We start from the raw sequence: 26,884 nt of genomic DNA, 5'->3' as shown, positions 1-26,884 counted from the left end.
CATAAATGTACCTACACACATTTTTTATTACTTAGTCGTTTTCCCTAATTACAAATATATTTTTGTTCGTTTTATGATGACAGTATTCGAAATTTTTTTCGCTTCAAATATGGAAATAATTATCTACTTAATGAAAGTTCAGCCAAATCTTTGTAGCGAATTATTTTTAATATTTTTTGTTTTATAAGTGCAGTATGAACTTAATTAAGATTTATTAAGAACGTTGGCTTTCGTATTTGCGATGCCGTGATATTACTTTTATGGTTGACTTTAAATATATAACGCACCGCACGTGAATTATTAATTTTGATCATATTGTTTTATACTGTTATCATCATTTATCATCGTGCTATAAATTAATTATAGTACTATTCTGCAGAGAGCTTCACAATTGAACGAGTTAGCTTATTATAAATGTATTTATTATCCCTTTTCGTATCGATTGTAGGTATTGCGGTGAGAAACAAATAGATACATTTTTAACTATGCACTATGACTATTGAATACTGACTCATGATTAAAGACCTCAAATAACTAAACAACTATAATTGGTATTCATGTATAATTATTATGTATTAAAATAAAATTATTCTATTATTAAATCGAATTAAATCGAATCCAATGATTGATAAATTATAATATGAACATACAATTAATATGTTTATATTATTTTTCTATTTAAGAATGAAGATAAAACTAAATAGTTAATACATATTTTAATAAGTGACACATTTTATTTTTAAATACTTTATACATATAAATACTTCGTAAGTATACACTTTTTTTTGTGCATGCCATAGGTATCAATGTCACATCTATTTTAACTTCACGACTGCCCTAAAAATATCCAACCCTCATTTATATAAACGTTCGGTGAAGGTTGGAACGTTTTTTTTTATTATTGCTGTAAAGATCGTACTATAATATTTCGTACGACACCATCTGGCAGTTTTTAAACATTTGCAAGTGAGGTTTTGCGTATATTATTGTGTGAGGAGAGAACAACGAGGTTATTATTATTTGATCAAATGATTTTAAGGCAACGAATAAAGATATTTCATAGGATTAAACCCAACATGTATCCTGTCAGAAATATTTGAGTATGGTAGAAAGAGAAAAATATTGTGTTAAACAATTCTAAGGTACACATATATAATATTATGTATATTATATATATATATATATATATATATCATAGTCGTACAAGACCCCAGTTATTTTTATTTCAAAAGAAATGTTTAACAAACATTGTGCATTTATGTACAAATATATAGCTGGTAAGTAAATATATGGTACACAATACATTATGGCCTCATGGTTTTCAAATATTTAACTGCACAATAGCACTGCATAGGCTATAGTATATACCTATTTTTGAATTGAAAGAAAACATTCGTCGAGGTGTATATATATATATTATATACGATATACATATTATATATACACACATACTCAGGTACGTGGACGGGTTCTTATATTTATTATACGCTATTAAGCTAGAGGGTTTGAACAAGGTCTGTTGGCTGGAACCGAAATAATACGGTCTAAATGCGGCGACGTTTATAAGATTTGAATTTATTGATATTGTTCACCGGTGGTGTCGTAACGAATTATTCATATTGATATAAACACCTGTACAAAGAAGATTCCCAATATATTCCCATTTATTATAATATATTGCTATGTTTTGTAAAGCATACATTTTCACACAATTACAACGAGGAAACAAATTAATTTTAATTATATCGACCAGATGAAAAAGAACCTAAGTAATTGTTAATTGTATTCTAAACGCTATTTTTCCGTTTATAATTATAGTATCGAATCGAAATTTGTCTATAGGTCACGGAAACTGCCGTATACATTTTGTTTTCCCACGTCAATTATTTCTTGATGATGGTTATCATTATATTATACAAACATCTACATGGTCGTCGCATGCCTATAATGTTATATTTGATCGTATATAGGTACATGTATACGGCACTGCAGCTGAATGTCTTCGAGATTCGGCTCTCAGTATCATTTAATTCAACAAATTATAGTGTTTAAAAGTCATTCGTATTTTATTGTATTAAAGACAGCGGTATACTGTAGCAGTCATGGTATAGAGTGGTTAAGTGGATGTGTACTAATAGAGCGGAATGAGTAGAAAATATAAGACATAATATATATTACCACGTAATTTCGACTTTTCGTGAGCATATATTCAATATATACCACTCATATATTATACCCATTTATCATCGAAGAAATGTATTAAAGAAATATATATACTGTGTGGGTTATTTTTAAAGTCAGAAATAATAAAAAAAATGTATGGCTTAAACTGCATGATATATGGTTTAACACTTAAACGAAATAGCACGTATAATATAATATATCTATAAATACACTATACCGTTTTTTTGTCTATTTGTTAAGACAATTGATAAAACATTATTTAATAACAGTTTACATAGTACCCACTCAGTACTACAATAATTCTATCAATATCAAGTTTAATTTATATTTTATATACGAAAATCGAGCATTTATAGAGAAAATTCAATTGAATATTAGATATATAACTGCCTAGTATTTTAATTGTATGTTATGTTTGCATAACACAAATCATAAAACATATTTATTAAAAATATTACAATAATATTTAACAACGTGATTTAATTGTTTGAAATCAAATAATAGTCCATTTCGTGTTATATATTATGTAATTTCAAAACTCAGACAATTCTCAGTATTTGTTGACAAATGAAGTTTACTTTAGAGAAAAATACAGAGGAAAATATGTGTTATTTATTCGTCATCAATAATGGCACATCTAACAAAACGAGCAAAGAGCGCATTCTGTTTTTCTTTCCACCCTAGCTATTACGCCCTTTCAGTTCTCACAAAATCTAGGGTGGCTCTCCGTGTAGTCTCCTCCCACTGTGAATCATTCTCCCTAATACTTATACTTTTATCCCAAACGAGAAAAATTGCGAACTCAGAAAAATGGAGCGTTTTCATCGAGGAACACATGTAGTAACCACACGTGTACATATTTAATAATAATATATTTTACGCAATCTGCACAAATTCACGTTAGTCGTACGAATTCATGGAAATACACGTGGCCACAAAATTATACATGATATTATTATAGTCTACCGTCATTTATCATATTATATAATATACTAATATGTATATTAGGAAAATATTGTTAGGTGTAACTGTGTAAGTTAAGATACTTAAAAATGAACTCGACTATTCATTTGAAGTGTGCAAAACAAAAATAATTATTGTACAATAATTATTAATTCTGACTTATAGACAAACTATAACAATATATAATATGTTAATTGAAAATCACGGAACTTAATTTGATTTTGAACTAACTACATTTTAAGCATTATTTTAAATTTCACTCTTACGCCTAACAATAGATTAAAATTAGGTATAAGTACTAATTAGTAATTACTCATTAAACATTATTACATTTTCGGGTGATATAGGTACTATGGAACATTTTATATACATTTACTATTTGTAAAACTAATAATTTATAATTTATATAATATAAGTAATGATAATATACAGTTTTAAAAACAACAGCAAACATTTATAATATTATACTTGACTATTTGATGTATGCTGAGTGATATAAGTTTAGATTTCAGATGACAAATTTTTATATGCATGCTAAAGTACCTAAGCGTGTTTCAAAGTAACTTAAAATATTAATACCAGGCATACTGCAACAAATTAACTACCATGTATTATTAAATTATTTTTCGTCATCAAGTATAAACGGCCAATTGATATGGCATAAAACATGCAATGTCCAATTTAAACATTTGTTGCCATTTATGAGTACACTAATGTAGTAACGTGTAATTTTAATAATAATTTGTGTGCTGCAGCCAGAAAACCACCCAAACATGACGTATACTTGTTGTATATTTTAATTTGTAATGCATTAAAAAATAATTTGGCTCATTTAAATAGTATATTTTGACTGATAACTAATTCACAACATTTATGGTCTGTGCTAAAGAAAAAAAGAAAACACCGAAAGGTTATTCTAATAACCTAAGCTATACCGTATATATACTCATGTATAAATCAAAGTACTCCTTTGAACATTTTCTAGACACTTTAAACTTAAAAGTCTCGATTTCATATATAACCTATGCCTATATAATATATACCTATTTACCATCATCTGTCTAAAAAAAATATGTACTATATTTAGGTTAGACGATGTAGTGCGCGTACAGAATATAATTTTATTCTAATAACACTATATAATAAACAAATGGTGAACAGATATGTATATATTATTCGAACGACGGGACGATGCGATTATATACCTACAGCTGCAGGGACACTGCGAATAATAATAAAATATATTATACCAGAGAGTGCAGGAGAATAATATACACTTCAGTTACCTGGTTACCGCGGATCCTTCGCGTAAAATTGTAATTCAAAATAATGTTATTATTACGACCGCGCACGCCTTACATAGTGGTGCCTTTATAATAACGAATAATAATTAGCCGTATACACAATAATAATATACGCGTCGTATATACATATACATGTATGTAGGTAAAGGTGTTTTAATTTATACATGACGTATAATATAATTTACAGTATATTGTAATACATCGCTCTGCAGCATCATACACGGAATACGGATTATTGGCATTTCATTATTATTATTTAATATAATATAAATCGTATTATTATATAATATTATCATAATCGTGTAGGTTTGGATCGAATGGTTATCATCATAATATTATTTCGTCCGCGGCGGCTATTTTAATATTAAAAACGTATTATTATTATTATTACACACGTACACGGTCCTCTTGCCGAGCGATCCCTTCACGCGCGACGAAACGGATACATAATATGTTATATAGGTACTCATATATGTATATTTAGGTATTATAGTTATGTACAAAGTATTGCGTACGTACTACATGCATATGGTACATACCTATAATATATATATAGTATATTATACTGCACAATACATTGACATCAGCCTCGGTGCGACACTACGACTATACAACTATTATGTGTATACATACTAAACATTATTTATATACGTACATACGCACACACACGGCGGCGGTCATATACCAGCTACATGGTATATAACATGACCAGTCTGACGGTCAGCCCGCCGGTCGGGCCCGATCATCTTTCATCATCGTCATCGCGCACGGTACACACGCATATCACCGGAAGCCCGACGCGACCGTAATTATTATTACAATCGCATTAAAAACGTTCAACTCGTATTACGAGCTCACGCACGCACATTCGCTTTCACAGTCATATGTTATAAATGCGTAGGTACGTGTGTCGGTTATTACGACCGGACAGACGCCGTCGCGACGGGAGAGTAATGTATGGGTGGCGTACCAATATAGCCATTTTCGTGTAATATAGACGACCTCCTATGTACTATACGCAGAGCCCCCGTGGACGTTTTCGGATTATCAGATCAGCCGAATTACCGCCGCCGTCAAGCGGAACGAGTCTCCTGAAAAATGTGTGTGAAAATCGCGTCAGTGTTAAATATTTTTCCAACGAGGATATGGGCACCGCCCGCAATATATCGCATTATTACGTAATACAAATGAAAAATAAGCTACAACTATAAATAATTGTATTTTTTTTTGCAGGGAATTTTCAAAGTATCATATATGTTATGCACTTTTTTCAAGCAAGTCTCCCTGCATATATGAGCAGGTCTGTGAAAAGTCTATAAAAATGCATTTGGGGCACGATGTAAACGAAACGCTGAGAATTTGATTGTTTATGAGTAAAATTTGGACAAAATTCCCTTTTTTGAAGTTCAGGGTGAGCTTCCATAAAGTCAACCAGAGCAACTTTTTGTTCTGCTGATACAGATTTACCTTAATATCTTTTGTCCACTTTATTTATAATTTTAAATTTTAAAACGATAGAGGTGGCCAGAATAATTTTTAAAAAAGGTCTTACACCGGCTATACGCGTACAGGAAATTTAAATGTCAATGGCACGGACTAAGATGGATCCTATAAATTAGTTCGTGGTCAACCGTAAACAACTGTTATCGGTATAATAAATTATCATCACTTGGAATAATTACAATTTAATTGACAACATTTCGACGGTCGAAAACTGGATCGAAAATCGCGTATTCGATATATAAATATTCGATTAGCTTTCGAGAATGTAGCTTAGATCGAATCAATTATTTCGAACGAAAGTCGACAATCGTATAAATATTAATTTCGACGATCGTTTTCGAGCCCCCTGGTCGTTTTTCGGAGACGTCGTAGATTCGCTGTCGGAAGCCCGAGTGTGTCTTATAGAATCGATCGGCCTTTGCGCTGCGAACGTCACTCGAGACGTCGTCTGATGGTATGGGGACGAGGAGCGGCGGCGGTGGCGTATAACGGGACGCCGCGGTCGGAAACGGCGGATAGAAATGTCTGCTAGCCACGACGATATATTTATTGTTCGAAAGCCGACGGGTTCGCGAGTATTTTAACGACGTTCGGAAACGTCGAGGCACTATAATACAGTGCCGGTTTCTCACGGACGTCCGACCCGCCGCCGCCCATCATCTTGGCGAACGACACATTTTCCCGGTTGCCGCCAAGCGATTTGCATCGAGCAAATATTGTAGAAATATTTCAAACGATTCGGTTTCACGCATGGCCTAATATTACAAGTCATTGCACATATTCCTGTGTTGATTTTGACGACCAACGGGTTTTAAAATGTCAGAGTCATATAGAGTGGATAGCCATTCCGATAGGTCAATGGTGTATCACTGCGTTAGCATAATATAATAATAATTATGCACTATTGGCGGCAATCATATAATACCTACGTATAATTGCATGCATTTTAATAATGCATCATAAAACTTTAAAGTGCATACCTAATATTAGATTACCGAAAACTGTTCAAAATATGTTGAAAATTAAACATGTCAGTAATTTCAGTGTTTTAATATCCGCCAATAATTGGAGTAAAATTAATGCATAACACATCACAAATGTAAATTTTGAGTCTCCGAGAACATTATTGATCTATTTACGAGCAGTGGTTTTCTACTGTCATAATATTGATGTCACGTCGTTTATTGTACAGCTGCTGTTTAAACGACGTGACAGCATAAATACTAAACTGGTAGTTATTTAGGCATCCTTACGCCGCCATCGTGATTTCATTGATAATATAGGATTACATCGAAGTGCAATAACCTACCGTATAATAATTAAGCCATGGTTTTTTGTACTTTAACTGATCGTTTTATGTCAATATAATAATATATTGTTTCGGTCGTAGTATTATATATTATTATTATGGTATAGCTGGTACGCCGCGGAATGAAATTCGAACAAAATAATATATTACGTACCTATAATAGAGGTATGGGTGCTGCACGACCGCTCGTATATAAACCTCGCACGTCCTCAATATATTCCTTTGCCACCATTATATATTATTATATTATATTGTATATATTATATATATATGTGTGTACGGCAATAATAATTATCGCCGCCGACAGCAGCGGCAGTGTGTCGTGTCGTATCCCGGGATCCGCTTGACCAATTACAATTAGTTATAGTGTTTAAATTGTGTGCGGCCGAAAAAAATGTATATAACGCGCGTACCTATATATTATATTATATACAGGGTGTGTCATCGCAAACACGCTCACCCCTTTTTTTACTCTAATAATACATAATTTATTTTGATTCTGATTTTTGGAATTTTCAGTATGTATCGGCGGTAGGTATGTACCTTAGACTATACAGTAATATATAATATTTTCGATTACTTAGATTTTGATATTATTTTTGTATAGAAGGACAATGTCCCCCGCCGGTACAAACCTTTGTTTTAAAACGAGAAACACCATTTTACATTGTAAATTATTTTTAGCAGATGACTTTTTTGGAAATTTCGATGAAATTCGAACGAGTACCTATAGTTTCCGAGCAGTTAAACATTATTACTAAGCATATAATAGTCCACGATAGTTGGTTTAATGATATGAAAATGTTAGTAGTTAATATATTCTGATACATAGGCACCAACATTTTATAATTTTTGTTTAATATACGAATGCTAGATTAAATATTACACGGTTTTTAACGTTTTGTAAATTGTTTTTGAACACGGCCTTTATGTGCATTCCAAAAATCAGAATTAGAATAAACGCATTATTAAAGGGGAACAAATGGGGGTGGGGGGGTCTATACACTCTTGGTGAACCACCACCCTGTATATACGTGTGTAAGAATAAGAACGATGGGAGAAGTACGCGCGCGGAGAGAAATATCCGCGTTTGTTCGTGTGTGCGCTCGCGAGTTTTTCTCAGTCATCGTCCTCGCTGCGTTGGTATATATGGTGGTGGTGTCTATAATATAATATGAGTATATATATATAGTAGTGGCGATCCATCCAGTCGTCGGAAAGAAAGGAAGGAAGAAAGAGTGGAAAAAAAATCCTCTTCGACGACGACGACGACTACAACTACAGTCGACAGCTATTGCCCGGCGCGGATGAAATATAATATTACTGCAGCGCGGCCGACACACCACCGCGACGAGACGGACCGCAAACAATAATCGTCGACGACCGACGATCGGCACGGCAAACGACGATGTATTACAATAATAATAATAAAAAAAATAATAATAATATGTATATATATGTAATATTACACGGTATACGGATACAACACGATAATAATAATATGATATATTATTATTCTTGTCCGTCCGAGTATCGAAGGCTGCAGGTGCAGCGGCGGGCGAACGCGTCGAGACTCGCCCCGGTCCGTCGCACCTCGCGACTTTACGGCCACCCATCGAAACCGATTTGGTTTCTTTTTTCGTAACACATTTTATTCCTTTTTTACGACCGCCGCCGCAGCTCGAGTCCAAAGAAAAATAATAACAATCGTCACACCGAATCGAGTGTATCACAGCGGTATACCGTATACGTGGTATGTTGACGACATTTTTTCGGTTATATTTTTTATATACATCTGCGCGTACGCCATCACAAGCTCGACTATGGCTAAATTGGGGTGAAGCGCCCTCATATTTATGCTTAATATCTGCCGTGTGTGGGCATTTCTGCCACACCTGCGGCTTTTACTTAATTTACATCAAAATTTAAATGTATAATATTTATTATTTACCACTATAATTTCGTGATTTAACAGTACCTAATATATCTATTCAAATTCTGACTGTTGGAATAATATTGTTTATTATTAGGACCACGTTTTCAATAATTATTACAATCGAGTTTCGATAACTCGAAAACCTCGAAGACTCTAATTTTTTTAAGTGTTTTGAAGCGTTTTAAATTTAAAAATGATTTTCCCCTTTTTCAAGGAAATGTTTTGATTTTTCCAAAAACCATTATATCTCCGAAAATGTCAAGTGTAAAACCCGATTTTTGATCTCTAATTTCATTAGAATTGATGTACAAAACGACGATAATACAACGCGTGCGTGGCGACTATCTTATACGAAGCGCCTCTATGCCATTATTAGATCTTCCAAACCGCAATACAATGTAATAACAGTATATATGCATACTTATTTTATACACACATTTTACGTAAACGCAATAAATTCTAAGTAAGTGTCGTAGAGGCTTATGGAATTGTCGTTATTCCTATATATATATATATAATATATTATACAGAGAATCTGTGAATAATATAGGTGGCTGATACGTATGTATTATATGATTGTGATGTGCATCCTACCTTTACGAGCCACTTGCTTGGCGTAATCCTCGAGAAACTGGCGCCGGTTTTCGTCAGGTCGGAGGTGTCTTTAATACAACATGGAGGTTGTTCGTTCGCAGCACTATCGTTTCGCCAGAATTTTGTAGCACTCGCGTAGAAAGTTAATGTTATATGAAAAAGTATGAAACGACTAAGGCCGCGAGTATACATATAAATAATAGTCATACTACATTTAAGTCCGGCAGCCGCAATATTGTTTTATTTCTGAAATGGCTGAAATACTATTAATTGATCCATCGCGACACTTGACTATGCCATGAAATAAAATAATTACAATAAAATAATAACGACAAGACGTAACTTAGCAGAAACGACGTGTTCACCAATTGAGTCCGCGTATAATTCATGGCGTGATTAAATATCTCATGGATCAATCAATATTTGTACTCCGCTCTCTCGAAAACGATTCGATCGAGATTCGAGGAAATCGTAAATCTGCTTCGGGCGCGGGAAAAACGGACGGCGAGAGCCTTTGTCGTAAGAATATAATGATATCACTGTTGCCAATGGAAAATCATGCCCTCTCGTCGCAACATAAACGTATTCTTTCTTTTCGTCTTCCACCGCTCTAAGACCATCCCACCAAACATCAGACTCTCCAGCCATCTCGGCCGCGGTCGCTCTTTATTCATTTCAGTCCGAATATCTCCTCTTCCTCCTCCTCCTCCACCTGAGGATTTCTGCTTATTTTTTTGACTAAGTCTTCACGTTCCATACGCGCAAGGTCTTCTTAGTGGGCTCTTTTCGGCTGCAGGGTTTCTAAGTTTTTATGAGAAATTCAAAAGTATCATGTTTTGGTATTGTTGTAAACAACTCGAAAACACGACGGTTACACACGTTTTGAAGGGTAAAAATTCCCGAAAAATAGCTAGAGAGCTCAACTACATTTGTTCCTAAATGTGCACCCGAGCAATATAACTGCAGCTCATCATCATATGCCGATCCACTGCCGATGGATCTAAATACTATTTTTTTTTTGTAAGTGTGTAAAGGGGTAGTACAAATCGCACATAAGTTTCTCGATTTCTGTGCGACTGTGCCCTAGAATATTAGCCGAGACTGCTAATAGCTGCGGTGAATTATAAAAGGTTTATATTTTAAAATATGCGCAGACATGCCACGAGATTTTTTTTTAAAAAAAAAAGTGTGAATAGAAGGTTCATTATAAACTCGGAGTAAAATCTCAGAAATGTGACAACCCGAAATTTTTCTTTGAAGTGCCTACATTATTATTGGTGTATACTTAAACAGCTGTGTGTGCGGTTTATTCCGTTTTCGTTCGTGTTTCACCGTATAACAGAGAACATATTATTATTACTTTATACAGCCATACAGGCACCGAAAAGTTCAATCGATAGTTTTTCACGTACATGCACACGCGTTTCAGACGTTTCGCAAAGAGATTTTCCTGCAGTCGGGGAGCATTTTTTATTCTCCGTAGCCCATTAAATTATTAATGCAATACGCTTTATTGAGTACCTACAATTTTTACTATGCAATTTTACTAGAATATGTACTATTATCGCTAGCCGAGTACTTCATCATTTTTAAAAAATACCAATAATAGTTGAGTGTGATATTGTATTTTATGCTTTCTAATATCTAGTATTAATATCATCTAAAAACACCTCCATGAACACATCGTACACCGTAACCGTGGGTTATTATACGATCGCAATAATAGTTATTTTCAAGTTTAATTTTTAATTTAATAACACAGTTGTACGTCGTACGAAACTATACGCGAACCGTTACGAAGAATATTATTACTATCCATTATATTATTCCTGTTGTGTCTGTCCGTCCATCACGACTTTCGTTACCATGGTTACACCAATATCGTTGTTGATTTTATGAAAATCATTTTGGCCTGGACTCCCGGTGGCTGTTTACTACTATAATATTATTATACAAACATAATATTATTGAAATACAAAATAAATATTTTGTTTTAGTAGTCTGCTTTGATATTATATGATATTATCAGGTACGACGCGTATTATTGATTATTACGTATTTGAGTTAGGTATTACTGTTTTGATTAAATCTTCTACCATCATGATGATTTTGTTAGATCTTTTGTTTATTTAATTAAAGAGCCCAGTGGCAGTTATAAGCAAGCACTAAGCACTGTTTCAATTTATAATTTGATGCAATATATTTATATTTTCAATGAAGTTAGTTTTAAATACATTTTATTTTATTATGCGATGATCGCCTTATAACATGTACGTTTCGTGCGTATTGTTAATTGTTAAATAAGAATAAGAATTTTGCATTTCGCTTCTTTTTTTGTCAATTTTCGATTTTTAGGTTTTTTTTTCATTTTTAGAGTATTTTAGGGTTTTTATGGCATTTAACACTTTAGTTTTATGATTTTTACCTAAAAAGTAACTTTTAAAGTAGGTTTTACCTCATCGAATATTATTCATTTGATGATTACATTCCGAATAAAACTATATGAGTTTTATTTTAGATTGTATATGTGAACACAATAAGCAACATGTACGTATATAAGCTAGTGATTTTCCTTATTTGATTCTCGATAAACTTTTTCTAACATTTTTTTGATGAATATTAAATTAATGTTCACATATCATTAGGCATGAGCAATTTTATAGGAAATGCCCCTCTAACTAGAATGATTTTTCATCAATGTTTAATAAATACCAATAATAGTCGTACTTTTACACACTATCATTTTTATTCACATTTTTAAGACACACGCATTTATTGAATCCTTATTCATTAATATTTCATTTTGTTGAAATTATTTTTGTAAATAAGCAGTATATATATTTTAATAATATAAGGATTGAGTTGGCTAACCGTATTATTTATGTAAACAAATAGCAAAAAAGGAAACAAATTTGTTTTTATTAAACATTTAACTATATACGCATCTCCATTTTAGTAAATTGAATAAACATAATTAACTATTCATTTAATATTCAACGTCAGAAGTTTTTTGTTATTATTCAATGCGATTGTTTCCTTTCACAATCAATTTAAAGTATATTAAGTACACAAAATTAAACTCAAGACATTATTATATACTTTTATGTTGCATTATTTAATAAATCACCCTGCAGACTATTATTGTATAATTCGTCCTCGTACATTTTAAGTCCAACTTTAAGACTTTAAGTCTGTAAACTATTGAAAAAACAACTCGTTGATCAGACGCCAAAGCGAATACAATAACGGTCATCTGACTCCGCAATTGCCAAGTTCTAAAATAAGTAGAGTACCACGACGTCGACGGGTCTCTCGGACATAAGGGTTACATTCTGTTCTCAGCCTAAAATTATATCATTCGGTCTGTACTTATTTTTTTTTCACTACAAATATGATTAATAATTTTATTTTTATCGAACCCACAACTCACGAGTCGAGACCGACACATCGAGTTTACTAAAACGTTTAGGTTTGGTAGGTATAAACCTCTTATTATAATTTACCCACGCAAATTAATTTCAATTGCTTATTATTTTTAATTTAAATCGTAATTTGTTTCATATTATATGACGTGCGGAACTGTCTATAGTATTAATATCTCTAATAACTGCCTTATAACATTTTATTACTATACCATATGATTTGATTTATCGTGATTTTATGAAACATTTTTTGGGTATAATAGGTACCGTAACTGTGAAGTCATGTGTTCAATACTCATAATATTACATTAGTTATCCGACGGTACACCTTTGAAGTATAAGAACAACATAGTTTTATTTTTTTCAATCTGCCCACGACCAAGCATCGGCCCCCGGACCTTTACTGGACTTAATCCGGTCTCGCCAATCACACCACGACTGTCGGCCGCGATATACCTATATAATAGTGGTGGACCATGGACCATGGACGTGATACCAGGTATATAGAGGATCTATATGAATATTATACGAAGCGTTTCTTAATACGTACGTACAAAGCGCGCGACGGCAGATTATTCTCTTATGATGTAGGTAAATATAGATGATATAGGTACCTGTGCTGCAGCACATTGTCTATTCAGTGTATAATACATATCATATATATGCTATAATATGCGCATAATCCTATAAGTTTGTGCCGCTCTAGTGAGTACCTATTATATACCGCATATTATATACCTGTATATTATGTTTAATTTATAGTAGGTTGTTAAGTGTTTTTCCTGCGGCTCATATTTACTCCATTTCCCGTGTTCTTGTAAAACTATATTTCTCTCGATGGAATCGTAGTTTTACACACTTAGGTTGATTATGGCGAGGGCCCTAGAGGATGAGGACTTTGCGTGCTCTCCACTCGTGGTGGCCATAAATGAGTTAGCGGTGGATATGGCCGATTTCGCTAGAATAAGACTTAAGAGCTCGCGGTGCGCACATACCGAAAAGGTCGGCAGCTATGTATTAATTGAATAACCCACCATGTATTTATAATATGTGTTATTATATATATACACGAGTGAAGTAGCTGCTGTAGGTACAGAGAGCAGGATAATATAATTATTAATTATCAAGTATGCGCGCATCATGCTCTTCGGTGATACTATGGTATTTATTATTGATTATAATAAACCTTTCATAAAACGTGTGGTAAATTTGACGTAAAATTATACGTCCACCCGCTGTGGCGGTCAGGAGGAATATATGGGAGATACAGGAGATGTATATATATATTATAGATAACTATATAATCATATTATAGTGCAATAAATTGGGCTTTAACACTGAATTCCTCAAATTGTTGGGAATCATGTAGATTTTAATAAATATTTACATACATACAATATACATAGATATACGCGGTTTTGCAAATTTCAAATTATTATATAATAGTATTTTGTGTTAAACACGCGATCCCGCATGTTGACGATTACTAAACAGATGAAATTAGGCAGTATTGAATTTATTTAAGAAAAAATGTATGTTAAATCGTTTATTTAAGTGTTAGGCAGTTATTTTTTTTTAATTGTACATTTTTCTTGAGTAAATTGAACTAAATGTTAATAGATTTTTTCAAAAGGTTATTCTTGGGAATTGTATTCATATTACGTTTAACTTGTGTCGATTTTTAATTTTTCTTTTGACAGGTCTTTCTTTTACACCCTGCAGCATACAAGTCGTATTTTATGTACGATATTTTATACGAGCTCTGGACATATCTAAAAACTCATTACAGTCTGTCTTTAGCAGTATAACTTCGAGCATTTTTTTTGTGCTACAAACTATTAACCAACACACCGTACTTTTAGCAACGGCGTTCGAGGTGCCTTTATTTATTTATTTTTTTTTTAAAGGGGGAGCTAACAAAAATCAATAGCTTGTTTTGTGCAGTACAGTAGATAGACGTATCGATTATTCACTAAGTAGAACAATGATTAGGGTTTTCCAGTTTTGTCTTATTATCATTTTTTTCTAGCCGAAGGGTTACTTTAAAAGTTTTAAGCACAAATTGGTTTGTAAATTTATCATGATGGCACTTATTTGAAACTGGATACTTGGTTTTTTTGAGTAGTTCCTTCAAGTATAGATAAAAAATAAAAAAATGCTTAATAGAAATATTATGGTAACATATTTTATTACTTTGTGGTTTTCACGAAATTGATTTGGGTTGTTTATTGTGCATATAATTTAAAACGTATTTAAAATATTTATTTGGTTAAGTATTTTCATGCAATTATGTTGAATATTTTTTTTGGTTAAATATAATTCAACAAAAACAATATATTTTGTAACTTTGAATTTGTAATTTTTCTAGCTGTATCAGCCGAACGTTCAATTAATAATAATTATATCATGTTATGTCTCATGATTTCCCATATGTAATTATGCTTTTATAAGTAGAACCTGCAGGTTCAGACACAATGGTAAATATCCAATGGAACATACAGCCAATGGTGAATGATGGTGTGCGTCGCACCATATTATACTGTTATACTCCGGTCATCGAAAAAAAAAACAGAACGGATGTCAGAATAATATATAATTATAGTTTTAAATATTTTGTGTAGTTCTTTATTTTAATATGTTGACCAGCGCTTGTTTTAAAGTGTCAAAAATAACTGTTTGGCTTCAAATACACTTTTGAAATTGGATTATCGGTTAAATTTTAAAACAAATCCTACCTATAAATTTATTATAATTACATCTCTACATTTTATATTTGACCAATCATGCAAACCACTATTAACCTGAATAAATACCAGTAATTGTTAAATTATGTAAAAAAATAAATAAATATTGTCGATCAATTTTGCAGATATTATATAATCATAGCGTATTATGTAATAATTAATTAACATACATAGATGACATATTAGTACTTATATCAAATTTCAGTTATAACATAAATCAATTAAACACTGTTTCTAAATATAATTTAGCTTTGCACCACCACAAAATATTTCAAACATTTTCAATGTTGCAAAATCACTATTTCGCCCCCATAATTGTAATCATGTTTTTTAATTGACTAGAAATTACACGAAACTCTACCTACCTACGTATTCCACAAAATTATTTGAACTAGCTGATCAATGGCCAACATAATATTATACTGTTAAATACATGTTTCCCTTTGTACCTTTCAATATTTCCAGTGAATGATTTTAATTTAAAATAATCAATTTCGAACTTTATACGTATTATATTGTAATTTATAAAAGTCTAATTTTATACCAATTATTTATTCCCATATTTAATATATTTAAATAAAATATGTGAACGAAATTGAATGTTTCATTTTTATTTCAAGATGTACCACTAACAATATTGAGCCTAGATAAATAGTTTTTCATCTAGACGAAGATAAAGATAATAGGCCTAAAGTCTATTAAGATAAAGATAAAAATGAGCTGAACTACAATAATCTATTTAATAGATAAAAGAAATTAAATAAAGATAAAGATAAATTCATTCATTTTTATTATTTATTCCCTTAACATAATTTATCATAAATATGTCGTACATTAATGTCTACTTATATTGCAGTACGTAGTTTGATGTTGAACATAAATATTCAACATAATATTATGTTGACTTTGAGTTGAGACATTTTGAGTTAATACTGAGCATAATTGGCTTACTCCAAATTTATCTCGAACATATCGCTATATCGCTGCAAACCAGTAAACATAATATGTTTACATACTAACTAACTTATAGTATTTACTGTGAATAAACCAGTATCAAATAGGTTACGAAGTCTGTGGTTAGGTACCAACAACCTATTCCAGAACATCCGAATTTTATTGATCGAATATCCAACCATTTATTTAATTTATTTACCCCGATTAGAAATCATTCGAAAATCAACTAGAAAGGCTTGAAATATTATATCATCACGTATTACATTTTAAATGCGATTCATACTTCGTTAATTATATTTATACTCTCAGAGACTTGTTTTAATGTGTTGAACCAACATATACGCGTATATATATACTGTCATCTTACAATATCTAGGTATTACATATTCATATATGTTATACCACATACTTCAATAATTTCTTTTAAAAAAAAGTCAAAATATTTATTTATCTATGACGATTAGAAATCATTACTTCTCAAAAATCTACTAGAATAACTCGAAATACGATAATATTAACACGATAAGACTTATTTGAAAAGCGCTAACCCAACATATACGCGTCAAACATATTGTCATTGCACTATACCAGCCAGGACCTAAGTATTGCTCGTTGCCTTTCACATGATTCGGTATTTTAATTAAAAACAAAAAACTATTTGATAACGAATAAAACGATTGGCTGAAAGACACTTACCTCCGACGCCGGCGTTCGTGATGGTCACCCAAAAGTCGATGGTCTTCTCGGGGCCCAACTCCTCGTAGTCCCACTTCTTCTTGACCCGGACCGCGCCGTTCGGCTCCACTGTCACCCACGGGTTCTCGTCCCGGATCTTGAACGTCTCCTTCTCGGTCTCCTTCTCCAGCGGGAACACGCTCCGGCCCTCCTGTTCGCCGTCGGTCTCGGTGAACTCGATGCGCTTGGTGGGCCGCACGGCCCGCGTCACCCGGCGCTTGTACACCCGGTGGTCGGCCGCGTCGTCGTAAGCGCCAAAGTCCTGCATGAGCACGTCGTCGTCGAGCACGACGAAGTTGTATTGGATCCAGACGGTGGCCGGACGGTCGGCGACGCGGGACGGCTCGCGCAGGTCGTGAGCGTCCACGGTCAGCTGACACTCGAAGTACTCGCGGGACCGCAGCACGTCGTCGGACACGAGCAGCTCGCCGGTCTGCGGGACGACGACGACGGCTGCGCTGGGCGCGGACAGTCGGTACGCGACACGGTCGCCATCAGCGTCCACCGCCGACACGCGGCCCACGGCCGAGTACCGGCCCGGGCCGGCCGTTCCGTTGTCCAGGCCTAACGCGAACCCGTCCACGTTGATCTTGTACAGGGCCTGTCCGAACACGGGGCTGTTGTCGTTCTCGTCCAGCACGTCCACGTGCACGGTGGCGTACGCCTTGTCGATGCCGCTGCCGTCGGCCGCCTGCACGATCAGGTCGTACGACGGGCGCTGTTCCCTGTCCAACGGCCGCTTGGTGACCAGGTGCACGCCCCGGTAGTACGACTTGTTGGTGATGTTGCCGGCGATGATGTTCTCGGCCGTCTTGAGCGCGAACGCTCCGTCGTCGTTGCCGTCCACGATTGCGTACCGTATGGGCAACCCTGCCACGCCCTCGCCGAACGCGTGCAGCACCGGCACGCCGCGGACCCTCGTCCCCGGCGGCTTGTTCTCCGACACCTTGCCGTCCGGGTAGGCCGCGTCGCCGGCGAACCGCAGCATCTCGCGCTTCTCCAGCACGAACAGCTGCATGTTGTGCGTGAACGTGGCGTTCGGCGACTCCTCCAGCACCACCAGGTTGACGGGCCGCTTGACCAGCAGCCCCAGGTCGGTGGTGGTCATCAGTAGCCCGTCCTTGAGCACGGCGAAGAACTGCGAGAACCCGGTCTCCAGCAGCCGGAAGTACGCGTACTTGTTGTCGCTGGCGAACTGCTTGATGCCGTATCCCGGGTACACGTCACTGGGCAGTATCGCTATGTTGTGGTGCATGTGCGGCGACAGCGTTGCACCGCCGTCGCTGCATCCGGCGCGCGGCGCGCAGCACACGGCGGCCAGGGCTACCGCGGCCACGGCGGCCGTCAGCAGCGCCGACGTCCTCGCGGACGACGTCTTCATCGCGGGTCCGCTCTCCGACCCCCGCGTGTCCGTCTGTCTGTGCGTGGTCACTGTCTCTTCCTCGGTTTTCTCTCTGCCTCCGTTTGTATTTGTTATCGTAATTTTTCTGTGATAATATTCGTGACGAGTGAACGCGTCTTCTCTGAAATACAACAAATCCATACATTAAATCTCTATATTTCACAGTTGTACACAATTTTACGATGATATTATACATTTTGGCTAACAGGAGTAGACGTCATAATAATATATGATGTCTACGTGGAGACACGATAATTGTTCATGATAATACACACATATGGGTAGGACGGGTAGGTACTAGGTAGGTGATGTATATTATGCGAGGTCACTCCAAGTTCAAAATTAAAACCTTTATTTCTATCGGTTTCCGGTTCGTTCGGTTGAAATATTATAATATACGAACGTAAAAATACGATTAATTCGATGACGATTTTCCACGCGTATTTTTAACGTAAAGACGCGAATAGAAACCTAACGTAACCTAACCTCGAAGACGGATGAAAAAAACATTATTTCTAGAACAATAATAATATCATAAGAATGTAAATCATAAAAGTAATCGTTGTTGTATAAGAGTGTTCACGAGTATGGGTACATATTTTTTTTTTTTTTTTTTAAGTTCATTTGTGAACATTTTTAAACGCCGAATATTCGTGTACTAATTAGGTACAATAATGGTTAACATAAAATCTGTTACCAATAGCAACCGTTTGAGTAAACAAAAAGATATTCGTGAGCAAAGCCGAATCCACGGCGGCGAGCTACTCCCTAGCTATAGCAACCTATAAACAATAGGGGTTGAAAACACGAACTATAAACACTTTCCGATAGTCCCGAGGAATTTATCGATATAACTTTTATCGAAAACGCGGTCCAGTGGTTTATGAGTGTATTGTGTACAGAAGACGAACGCGGAAAACATTCGTTTTTATGTGCTCACAGCAGATATACACGGATAGAGGGCCAATCGAGAAGCAAATCGTGCCGAGGCGACATATATTATTTTGTTTTCCGACTCCACCGCATTGTGCGCTGAACTGAATATCATATATGGAACGAGTATTGTGCATGGATTCTAATAAGAACCGTCTACAGAGGCCACCATTTTGAGTGTGTCAGTGTTCTGTTCCGCGATTTTTCTTGGATTGAATTATTTCACTATCTCGGGCTACTAAAACTCTGTATGATATTCTGTAATATTGACCAAAAATAAAATGGGACGTAGGTACCTATAGTACACCAGTAGTTACCGTGATGGTTATATGCGGTTATAGACATCGGTTACGACAAAGACCAAGGTCTACCAATCCGGTATTTGCCAAATTTTGATTTGAATATTTGAATATTTTTTTACTTTTATTTTTTGTGTTATCATTGACTACATTAATTACCCACTGAATTTCAGTGTTTGTGAGTTATTATTGAAACCCAAAAAGTACAAATTTAAATGGTATCAGCACAACCTACATCAAACTACTTATAGATATAACTAGTATCCTCTCCGGCCACATTTTTTGAATACACGGCACGTCCCATCCGTGTATATTTTATTTATAAGCCATTAACCGTGAGTGGTATTTTCGCTTTTTTATGGTAACAAACACTATCGGATATCGCGCAGATGAGTCGTATACATTGTATATTCCACGCCAAGACTCAAAACGACAGCCTATGCTGAGGTGGGACGGGTTTTTTGATCCAATGATCTCGATTCACGTATTCAGTTCAGTACGGAGGATATGAGTCTCCCAGGCTGTCGTAGAGTTCGTCTGCAGGAATGCGACTAAATATAATATTATATAGATATGATCGCAACTTGGTGATCCGCAGGTGTCACGGACGCCACTGGCAGTGCATATTATTATATCATTTCAATTCGTCAGCCATCAAAACAATACAAATTCTTAATGCCATTGGTAAATAAATCTAAAAATCACTGCCAGCCGATGAGATTCTTACAGCCGGCCCTAACGAAAATTCGATCATACCTAAACATTTGGCCTCGGGCAGGTGTGTGGGTGTGCGCAATGTGACGGTTGCAATCGGACCTCGGGGAGATATTACATAATGGGTTTGATTAAAATACTGTGCGATAGAAAAGTGTTTACGACCACAAACCGTGTTAAACTGTGTACGGTGGTTTCTACCTATATATAATATATACCTACATTACATGATGACGAGGTCTAAAAGGAATAACGGACGTACAACGATAAAAGTATAAAAGTAAGCCGTCGCCGTATCTTAAGTATGTTATTATCAACTATACAGTGATGGCCGAATTGAATTTTGGATAATGTAGTCATTAACTTAGGGTGGGCAAGACGTCGTCGTAGGTTCAAGCGCGTGTCGCTTAATACTTCGAGTGAAACGACAGTATCCATTGAACACGTCACATTTTTCTTTTTTCGTAATAATATTTTTAAACCTTTTATCGAAACCCGAACCGGTCGCGGGGGAGGTTCTGAAAGCATTTCCAAAAACCGTAACGCTCGCGTTTTAAACACAGTTTGGTACACCTATATAGTATAATATTATCATCGTATTATATAATATGTTTTATGTCGCTTTGTGATTACTTTTTTGTTTTATTTCGAACGTTCAAAAATAGGTGTGAGTACACCGCGACATTGTCGTGGGCCTTCTCCCCCCCCCCCCCTAGAGAGCGCATATATTATTATGTCCTATACGTCTGAAGCATATTGGTACGCGGTCGTAAAGTGTTAAACAAATACCCGTGTACCTCTACAACGTATAAATGTATTTCGATCGTTTAATGCACATACACACACACGAATAACGACGGAACGGATTTGGTTAAAATAATATATTTATATGTACATTATGAGCGGCCGTATTAAGATAATATACTTGAAAAATCGAAACCCGACATATAACACAAGAGGAAGAATAATATTATTCCGTTGTTTGTACAATATTATTATGATAATAATAATAATAATAATAATAATAATATGGTCCTCGTTTGTACGGACACCGCGAGAGCGGCCAATAAAAAAGATAGTGGGCATACATATTATAATATATAGGTATATACCGAATAGAGATGTCGGCGTGCGTCTTGTTTCGTGACATTTACCCGAAAGAATAAACGATATAATTCCCAAACACACACACACACACACACAATATATATTTATTATTATTATATTATTATTATTATACCGCCCATGGCGAACGCTAACGCAGAGGACGTATAATGCAGTCGTGGTACAATACACGACGACATCGTCCTAAACGATGTTATAAACGTTTCAATTTAAAATATTCAAAGAAATAACGTCCAACGATGCTCGGTCCCGGGACGCACAGAATTAAGGTCCAAACGATTAATTTTCCAAAATTTGTGCGGCATCCAAAGTCACAGGTACACAAGCGACGTTTTTAACCGATCTGTGTATAGATTTTATTCTCGAATAACTTAACTGTTACGATACAATTATATTATTTTGTTCCCAGACATCGTCATAATCGTCGTCGTCGTCTTTCACTATAGATCAAACATCGACCTCGCAGTTTTTGGACACGACTAAATAAAGACGAATGGGTACGCCCCTCGAAATTTTTTCAGACTTATTTTACATTGACATTTCGGTACCGGAACACAATATAATATACCCATGTATAATATTGGAACGTCGAGGGAAGCCCTTGAACTTGGATTTAATAACTATGCGTACGAAATACGAATATGCCAGGTAAGTAAAAACAATTACATTTTATCGTTGTTTTATATTTGTGTAATAACGTCGAAATTTAAAACGATTTTCTCAAATCGGTAGCACCCAACTAAGTACTGTGCTTAAAACATCAGTACACGAAAATCGCACTATATTTTATATATTATATAATAATTATATGTGGGGTTCTAAGATCTGACGAAATATTTAATTTTTATGAATATTGAAATGATCGAATTTTTGTTTTAAGCTATAGTAGGAAGTTCAGTAAACACTCAGTTAAATGTCATAGAAATAATGCTTACATCGTACAATAAATTACATAATAATTATCTATCTTATATATGTATATGGCATCGCTACATCGCGATCAGGAATTAAATATTGATAGACACTAATCATGACATCAGTCTATGACCATCTCATGATCCATGAAACATACGAAATTAAAAAGAAAAAATTAAAATTGAAAAGATTACATTGAAATATTTCAAAGTGAAAATGTCATACTCATCACCCTGATTATAATATATGCACCTACATCACGGTCTCGTAAAGAATACTTTACATGAATGATAAATATCTGTACGTTTGTAGAAGTGCAGTTATATTATATGGTTTCTGAACGTTATTAATAAATATTCAAACGAAATAATTCGCAAATACGTTATGTGATTGCAGGCTTAAGAATTTCAGATGTCGAGTATCTATTGCGATTGCACTTTAATCAGGTCAAGTCAAACTTCAGCTAGGATGTTCTGTTACGTCTCGGCTAACTTATCGTTTTCTAGAAGCGTAGTTGTGAGACATTGATTTGAGAGCGATTTTTAAAATGCCCGCAGTGGAATACGAGACAAAAATATTGAAACACGGCGGTAAGAAGCAAAAGTATTTATAAGTATATTCCGGAAGAAAATATACGAAGAAAAAGTGTATAGGTATTCGACAGTTATGTATTCGAAATAAAGTACCTACCTGTTTAAGTACAAGCATTCGCGTAGTACTTAGCGAGACTGATATATATATATGTATATATATATTGTATGCCCATACTTGTACAGTACATAATACACTATATTATGTTATTTACTTATTACTTCAAAGTCGGCGTATTTAATGCCAAACATCAATAGCTCACATTATTATACGTTATACGCATTATGTTTTGTGCAGTTTAACTTTGATGCTGTAGGTAGTTCAAAACACAAATATTATAACATATATAGGTATAGTTACCTACTCGTTTGTATCACACAAATCTGTTAATAATAATATACCATTACCTGGGTAAACCGCGTATATAGCGTGTGTTATACAGAGTAGAGCGTTTATCGGAATTAATCGCAGCGTTTTTTCGTAATGTAATATTATATTAAACACTGCAGTGCTTCACCCAACAGCCCTCATTTTTTTCCTTTAATAACGGATTTCTTCGAATTATGATTTTTGGAATTTTCAGATACACTCGAGTACCATTTTTCTAAATCGTTTACTTTTTATTTTATTATTAAATTAGTTAGGGAATGAGTTTTTGGTGGTGGTTTTGAAACGTTTCACTTACTCGATCGAGTGGTTTCTCGGTCGTTAAAATGTTTGTGAGCACTGAGGATAATAGTCCTTAAAAACGGTTCTACGAAAACGTGAAGTAGCTGAAATATATTGGACCTAGTGTTTGTTACACTTGGCTCTTATTTTACAGATCATTTGTGCGTTAATCACTAAAATACCTATACTCAAAAACAACTCGTACGAATTTCGATTCGAAATCGTCCGAAAAAATTATCCATCACTAAATAATATACAGTGGAAAAGGGGAGCTCTAATCTGAAAAACAGAAGTTTGTAGCTACGCTTGACAGACACTCATTGTCCCTTGAGCAGTGCAAAAACGATCTCAAGAATTTGAAAATACAGACCGCGAGTGAATTGAAAAATACCAAAAATCCGATTTTGAATAACTATAATACGGTACCATTTTTGAAGGAAAAATGTACAGGAAGTGAACGTGTCTGGTGAATCATCCTGTATGTTATATTATTACACTGCAGTTGGTACCTATACACGACGAATAATAATTGCACACAATACATTGTTTTGAAAAAAACCCATAATTACGCTACCTAAGTTAGGTGAACATCCATACATGGAGGCAACTATACTAAGGTGATTTCGTGAGGTCCGGCTGTGAAGTGCTTTGAGCTATTCGAAATAATTGTACAACGAGAGTGGTGCACTAACTTTATATACTTTAAGTATTGATTTTACCAATCCCCTCACCCTATATTTACACACACCCTTCATAATTTCGATTGCGTCATTCATTAAAATATACATCTTTTTTCGACGCAGTTTAGTGTTTACGACTACAGCAATGCTGTCTATTATTATTGAATAAACACGGTACGGCGGAGGGTGTATAATGTATATGATAAACGGTAAACAATAATTAATAATTTATTGTCGAACACAATTTCGAATTTCGGATGATAAGTGCCGACCCCGCCGTACAGCGTACCTCCTACCTACCGTCACTAGCTACGCGTATTTCCATTAATTGTATTTATTTATTCGATTAAATAAAATATACGCGGTCGTTATATTATTACATCGAATCGCATGATATATAGGTGTACTTAACAGGGCCCTACTGAACGGGGAGGGGGTGACCCACCCTCCGGATTTTTGATACTCTAAACGAGAGTCGGCGTGATCATAACATCCGGTTAACGCGAAATTAGTCGGATTGAAATTGATTTCAATTTCGTCACAAATAAAAATTGTGGACAATTTTCCGGAAAATTTTAAATTTTAAAATTTGTTTTCCTATTAGGCGATCCGATTGCAAAGCCTAAACATATTATCTAATCCATGTACTCGGGTAGGTACCTGAGCATAGAAGAGAAAAGCAACAAAAAAGATATTAGCGAAATAAATAATTTCGTACATTACACGGAAATAGAATATTTCCCTCCTTGGTTACACGTCGTAATTTCGATTTTTTCACATCTTAAATATTTTAATATCTCTTATAAAACACGGACGATTATAATTCTTGTTCTGCAACGCTCGTAATATTATAATCTTCTATTAAGATTCCTCGTCACGCCTGCGTTATATGGTTACTCGTTAATATATTGATTGAATTCTTAAAACGTTTCATATACACACGCAGTGTAGGCACAATACCTAAAGGGTGGTAACTCTAAAAAAAACCATCCGATCCATACTGTATGGACATACAACAATAAAGTGATTTTTTGAATTTTTTTTCGTAATATTTTGTGTTGTTAAATTTAATATTATACAAGTATATAATATGATAATAGTTATGAATAATGATTCAGTTAAAAACAAAAATCAAGGCTATCATATTACGATAGTTGTGTAACTTAATTTTAAATTTAATTCCGTTAAGTAATTAAAACTTAAACTTTATTAATTTAAACTCAAGCCGGTAAACAACAAAGTGCGATGAAATAATTGTTTTTGAATATGCACATCAAAAGGTTTGTGCAATATTATTATTAATTCTAACTCGGTGCCCACCTAAACGGGAGACAGATCGAGGCAAAAAGGTGAAACAGGACGTTGTTTATAGTATGGGTAGGTACAAATGCCAATTTTCAGTGTTTACCCGTTTGTACTTTATCATACAAATACCTACAAAGACAGTGTAAATAATTGACAGTCAAACCATACGTGAAATGGTTTATAATAGATTCTCGTGAGCAGCTGTTGTACTTGTCTTTTTAATATTATAGCCGATATTTCGTATAGTAAATTATAAGTGTCCCGTATACATCACAGGGTGATTTTTTTGAGCATGCTCTTCCTATTTGCACGCTTAACTTATGTAATATATTCAAATTCTGATTTTTGGATTTTTTTAAATGTACCTGCACTTAAAGACCATATTTTTGAATACTTGAGATTTTTTGTACCTCTCAAAGATGCTCCTGTGACAATACAAACTTCTTTCCTTCAAATGGGCACTCCCTTTTTCCACATTTAATTGTTTAACAGATATATATAATATATATATATATACATTTTTTTTTTTTTAGAATAATTTTGAGGTTATAAATAATTTAAAACAATTTTGGATAGCGTATTATACCTACGATAATGGGTTAA

The 26,884-nt window shown here is 34.7% G+C and overlaps 1 protein-coding gene across 4 annotated transcripts in view; it reads right to left on the bottom strand.

The window, feature by feature from the left end:
* The window catches only part of LOC111032815 (neural-cadherin), a 166,482-nt gene that overhangs the window by 116,718 nt on the left and 22,880 nt on the right, over positions 1–26,884 (bottom strand). For all 4 annotated transcript variants that reach the window (XM_022313275.1, XM_022313273.1, XM_022313274.1 and 1 more), the window contains exon 2: positions 17,610–19,171. In XM_022313275.1, coding sequence (XP_022168967.1) covers positions 17,610–19,029 — 1,420 coding nt within the window. In that variant the 5' untranslated portion in view covers positions 19,030–19,171. The remainder of the gene's footprint in view (positions 1–17,609; positions 19,172–26,884) is intronic.

This window comes from Myzus persicae, unplaced genomic scaffold (genome assembly GCF_001856785.1).
Source record: "Myzus persicae strain clone G006 unplaced genomic scaffold, MPER_G0061.0, whole genome shotgun sequence".
NCBI classification, from domain to species: Eukaryota; Metazoa; Arthropoda; class Insecta; order Hemiptera; family Aphididae; genus Myzus; species Myzus persicae.
This window is presented reverse-complemented; position numbering and strand designations above follow the sequence as displayed.